A 6,444-nucleotide genomic window follows, 5' to 3' on the forward strand; every position below is an offset into this window, starting at 1 on the left:
ATATATATATATATATATTATATATTATATATATATATATGATGGGGTTCTTTCAGTTTCCATCAACCAAATTCACTTACAAGGCTTTGGTTGGCCTGTGGCTATAGCAGAAGACACTTGCCCAATGTGCCATACAGTGGGACTGAACTGAGGACCTGTGGTTGGGAAGCAAACTTCTTACCACAGAGTCATGCCTATACTACTGCATTATTTCTGCAGGTATTCTCCTAGTCTAATGATTATATATTGGTCATTGCTTTTATTGTTACTGCCTATCTTTAGATCAGTCATTATCAAGTATACCTTATGATCAAAGGTGTTTCAAATGTAACCATCCTGCATTTTTGTTAATCTGTGATAATTACATTGTTCAATATGTTTTTTTTATTTAAGACTATAGAGTGTGGTTTCAGGGAGATAAGGCAGCTGTTTCTAGCAGGTTGAACATCTTAGAGTTCCTTTGTTGGTTGTTTTTATGTACTGATTTAATCGGAAGAAAAGTTTGAATAATTCAGCATATTTCTTGGAGAGCACTGATTGATTAGAGTGTTTCTGATGGCCAGAATAGTTCAGATTGGCTGAGAGATTATGTTTGTTGGAGAAGGCAACAGAATCTTTTATAATTAAACTTCTATGACAGTTATAAAAAGTCAAGTCAGACTTATGCTTTTTGCATAAAGTTCACAAAATGGAACAAGTTTGTGTGGCATATAAAGTTATTCTGTTTTGTGTGCTGATCTCTAATTGTGAAGGGAACCTGTAGAAGGGGTAGACCCAGGAAGACACGGAATGAAGTGGTAAGAAAGGATCTTCAGATACTGGGTCTCACTGAGGAGATGATGAGGGACCAGGAAATGTGGTAATTTGGTGTACTTGAGAAGACACGTTAACCTAAGTAAAATCATGGTCATCCATACATGCAGGCATTTCTTTAAGGCCATGCCCCCACTCCCTCTCCCAGCTGAGAAGTCTTTGTTTTGCAGATGCCAGTGCCACATAAAATGCGCTTGTGCTGGTGCCATCTAAAATCCACTCATGCTGATACGTAAATGCACTTGTGTTGGTAGCATGAAAAAAGCACCCAGCACACTCTGTAAAGTAGCTGGTGTTAGGAAGGGCATCCAGCTGTAGAAACCATACCAAACAGACAATTGGAGCCTTGATGACTCTTCAGCTGGCCAACTCCTGTGAAATTGTCCAACCCATACCAGCATAGAAAACAGACATTAAAGAATTGTGATGGTGATGATGATGATGATGATGATGATGATGATTGAACAGATCCTCACCTAGTCTCCTTAGTCTCTTGAATACCTTTGTTTTACTATTCTTTCTTATTACACTAAATGTTACTGCTTATCTTCAATGGCAGTAACCTTAATGGTAGAGTAGTAACACATTACTGAACTTTCCAGCATAGAAGTCAACATAGTATATAATATAAACATGTAGTGTAAACATTCAAACATTATCACTATCTTTCCAAATCCTGTTGCATTTCACATGGAATTTTTGGTCCTCCAAAGCCATGTTGGTGTATAAGTCAACCTACCTTTTTTGACTGTAAATTTTGGTCTGAAAAATTATACTTGTATGCCAGAAAATATGGTAATAGCTGTTACCTAATAAATTAGTTAAGAATATTCCACTTCCCTATTCTAGTCTGACTTTATCCAGCACATTATTCTGATGTTAATTATATAGTTTAATTATATAGTTTCATGAGTGGAATGTTATGAAATTTAATTAAAAGATGTCTTTTATTATTAAGCATACCAGTGAAACAACCAACATTTTATTAACTTCATAATTTCTAGTAATAAACAGCCACAACAAATAATTAGTTCTTGCATATTACAAAAACTATTTCTATTTAAGCAAAATTAAAATATTCCTGATGTTTTTATTTTATGTTTATTTAAATTTTTAAAACACTTACTAACTAGGAAAAGCTTTGAAAATCTTTTTTAGTTTCTTTTGCCTGTAATACATATACACATGCATGCATGTGCATATGCACCCTGCCAACTTACACAGCATAAATATCACTATGGTTTGCTTCAATTTTAAATTAAGTACCAAATCAACTAAAGTTGCTAAAAAGTTTACATTGAAAGCACAACAAAGAGACAAAGAACTCTTAACCTGCAGTTTCACACTTTTCTGCAATTTATATATGATGCTAAAGCAAGATGTGAACTTGACAGACTGCATTGTTGGCTACCTACTTAAAAAGGTAGTAACTCTGAATAAGAAATGATATACAGTAGAAGGGGCTCTCTAATCTTAGTTCACTTCAGTAGTAGAGACAGCATGATAAAATACACCCACTACCCAATCTGAATAATACGACACAAGAAGTTGGTGTTTTTTTTTTTTGTGTTGTATGTGCTAGATAACATGGACTGTGACAAATGATGAGACCTGTCCTACCATTGTCAGCATAGAAAAAGAGTTGCAAAATGATGACAATAAGGATATGTGTGTGTGTGTGTGTGTATGTGTGTGTACATCATTGTTATAATTTTACATGCATACTCAACAACAAAGTAAACCATCCATCTTTGTTGTTGTGTATGTCATGCTTTTGGCATGGTTTTTACAGATGATGATGATGATGATGATGATCTTTCTCTCACCAACCACTATTAGTATGAATTAGGTATATTTTATCATGTCACCAGTGCTAGAGTTATTGTCTGTAGAAGGTCTAAGGCATCTCTTCTCTCTATTTTGCATAGATCTTATTCAGAGTTTCTATTCTCCTAGATATGTCTCTTCATTGTTGAGAGAAGGTTTGGCTAGTAAGGGATTCAACCTGGTTGACAAGGAGCTCATGTTACCATGATACGGTTGATATTAATCATAGTTATCTCTTGGGATCACAGAGGCACTCTTTGTTAAGTGTTCCTTCTACTCTGTATAGTTTTTATTTAAAGTTCCTGCTCCTCTTGGCAGGTTGTCTTCAATTCAGCATGTGTAGACTACATCTCTACTGCATGATTAAGACAGAACCCTCTTTTTGCATACTGTTGTGTTTGTTTGGGCTTCTATGTTGCTGAGGAGCCACATTTTGCATGATGTAAAGAGGGGTTAAGCTACTATGGGAGCTGCATGTCTACAGTTAGTGGAGATTAAGAGATTGTCTCTACCATGTAAACATAGAGAGTAACTAGAAAGGAGACCGTCTATGGTGTAGGTAGAGTGAGGACATTTAACTACTAAGGGAACATATCTGCTAGAAATACCAGCCAAGTCTCCCTTAAATTTGTATCCTGTTATTTTAAATGAATGACAAAAGACAATTTTGTTTTTGTATTTGGTTTGCAAGATTCTTGATGTGAACTCATGTGTTGAAACAGATTTTGTATTTTTGGAAGGTAATTGCCAATACTAATCTGGTCTGAAACAGACCTTAAATAGAGAGGATGACGTCATTGATGAGGTTGTGAATAATGACAAAAGGACTTTGACAAACCTAGATGATTGATTCACTGACCGAATGAGTTAATTGATTAAATAATTAACTAATTGAGTAATTATATTGAAAGAAGTGAAATAGAATTAGTCTGTATTATTAGCACAATGACTCTCTTGAGATACAACAAAAACATATGACAATGTATTTCCAGCTTTATAAAGTGGTGGGATGGTCACAGATGTAACATTTTGATCATGGATCTGCTCAGTTCAGTGTTGATTTTGAGCTAAATAGCAACTGCAAAGAAAAAATGAAAAGCAGTCAATCTTAGCAGGATTAGGACTTAGAACATAGAACAGTAAAACTAAATATTTTCTAACACTTGCAGAAGGCTGTAAGTTTTGGGAAAATTTTCTTTTAATAAAAAAAGACCTTAAAATTAAAAATCATATTAATATATTAATCTTGCCATCTTCTTAATCATCATAATTGAACATTTCAAAATAAAGTCTCTCTATTGTATTATTCCAGGAAGGATGGTTGTAATCCTGTTTAAAGAGTAGAAGATCACTTAATAGATGTTACCAATGTAAAGTGGTGAAAAATACAAAGGCAAAATGTTGGCAAAATATGCATTATTCGTGAACAGCATTTTGGTGCTTGTAAGTATTACAATTCTTTCTCAGGATCAGTTGTGTCACAATTGAATATTATTTAAATGAATCAAAACTTATAATTTAATTGAATAGTCATTTACAACATATTGTTGTTCTGGATTTTCTCCCATATATATTACTTAAACAGATATTTTTCATTAAATGATGAATAATATCTGTTTTTTTAGATTCTATTCTCTCTCTCTCTCTCTCTCTCTCTCTCTCTCACTCACACCTTCTGTGTGTATACATAACATGTATATGTATGTACGTACATACATATATATACACACATACATGCATGCATACATACACTCATTCATTCATTAATTCATTTATTCATTACTGTGTGATAAGAATATACTTCATTGATTTAGTGGTGAATTTATTGACTGTAATTTTGAACTCTTTACACTCACAGATGTATATATCTATCTATCTGTCTGTCTGCCAGCCTGCCTGCCTGCCTGTCTGTCTGTTTACAGCACAGGCATGGTTATATGGTAAGAGGTTTTCTTCTCAATCCCATGGTTCCAGGTTCAGTCCTATTGGATGGCTCTGATGAAAACAGAAAGAAGCCCATCATTTGTGTGTGTGTGTGTGTGTGTGTGTGTGTGTGTGTGTTTGTGTTTGTTTCCCACCAGTACTTGATAACTGGTGTTGGCTGGTTTATATCAGCATAACTTAGTGGTTTAACAAAAGAAACTAACAGAATAAGTACCAGGCTGTAAAAAGTAAGCGTTTAGGTTGATTTGTTTGACTAAAAACCTTCAGGGCAGTTCCCCAGTGTGGCTGCAGCCCAATGGCTGGAAGGAGTAATATATATATATATATATGTATGTATGTATGTATGTATGTATGTATGTATGTATGTATGTATGTGTGTGTGTGTGTGTGTGTGTATGTATGTATGTATGTATGTATGATATCAATCAGTTTCATTTCTGTATTTCTTGTCAATAGAGAAAGAGCCGGACTCTAACATAGATTCAAGGCTCCTTCATTGGAACTTTTATCAACATCATCTAGGTATTTGTGCATATGTGTGTGTGCAGTATTTGGTGTTAGTGTATGCGCAGATTTGTATGTTTGTTTTATGGACGTGTTTTTATGTATATATTTTCATGTCTAGGTGTATGCATATGTATTTATGCGCAGATTTGTTTGTTTGTTTTATGGATGCGTTTTTATGTATATATTTTCATGTCTAGATGCATGCATATGTATTTATGTGCTAAATTTTTGGAAAGTTTTACATATCTTTACAGTTCCATTGATGGCTTGAATCTGTAGTCTTCTAATCAGCCTTTTTCTTTCAGGTTTTGAGAACCTTAATTTTTCCAGGTTTTTGTTGAGGCAGTTTGTTACATACCCCAATGCCCCAACAATCATGGGTATGAATCTGAACTTGTAGTCTGGGTGGAGTATCTGCAAATTTCTCAGTAGCTCGGCGTAGTTGTTCTCTTTTTCTCTAATCTTTAGTGTGATGTTGACATCTGCAGGAGAGCTGATTTCTACTACTGTACACAGTTTCTCTTCTCTGTCCCAGATAACTATATCCGGTCTATTATGTCTGCATTTTATTGAGGTTTTTATTGGGACATTCCATCAATACTCTTTCATATTGTGAGTGGTAATGGCCTCTACCTCATTATGGGTTTTCATCTCCTTAGCCCCGGGGTTATCCTGTCGGTGGATTTCATTGTACAGTGTCTTGGCCACAACATTATGTCTCATAAGTAGGTAATACCATGATGACATTTTTGGACAGCTGCTGATGATGTGGGTGATATCTTCGATACTGATTCCACAGAGTCTGTATCGGTTATTACATTGTGGCGCTTTGCCTGCCTCTCTGTCCTGTCTGTTTATTAGGAATTTGGTTGCTATTTCTTGTTCTTGAATAGCAAAGGCATACCCTTCAAAGTGAGAGTTGGTGACCCAATTGTTTGTCCACGATAGACTGCTCTGGTTGTCAATGTTATTATCACCCTGGAGCTTTCTGTTAACGTATCCACGCATGGTCTTCTGCTGGAATGCATTCATCCTCATCTCTGATGTTATATTATGGTAGAGTCTTGCAATTTCTTTGGGTAAGAGTTCAGGGTTGTCGAATAAGGAATGCTTGTCAAGTAGTTGCCTTCCCAATCTCATGATGGTATTTACCTCATGTCTGCAGACTTCATCAAGGTGTGCACTTTGACACTTGGTGGTTATGTATGTATGTATGTATGTATATTTATATATATAATATATATATATATATCAATTTAAATAAGAGCTATAATGCGATCCATTGTAAAGACTTTATTAATGACCTATGAATATTTTGATACAATATCCCGACTCACCCCTGTATGTTATAAA

General features: G+C 35.0%; 1 protein-coding gene across 7 annotated transcripts in view; it reads left to right on the plus strand.

Annotated features, from left to right (window-relative positions):
- The window catches only part of LOC106877387 (tetraspanin-33), a 69,596-nt gene that overhangs the window by 19,275 nt on the left and 43,877 nt on the right, over positions 1-6,444 (plus strand). For all 7 annotated transcript variants that reach the window (XM_052971182.1, XM_052971181.1, XM_014926283.2 and 4 more), the window contains one exon: positions 3,953-4,083. In XM_052971182.1, coding sequence (XP_052827142.1) covers positions 4,039-4,083 — 45 coding nt within the window. In that variant the 5' untranslated portion in view covers positions 3,953-4,038. The remainder of the gene's footprint in view (positions 1-3,952; positions 4,084-6,444) is intronic.

Source organism: Octopus bimaculoides, chromosome 10 (assembly GCF_001194135.2).
Source record: "Octopus bimaculoides isolate UCB-OBI-ISO-001 chromosome 10, ASM119413v2, whole genome shotgun sequence".
Lineage (NCBI taxonomy): Eukaryota > Metazoa > Mollusca > Cephalopoda > Octopoda > Octopodidae > Octopus > Octopus bimaculoides.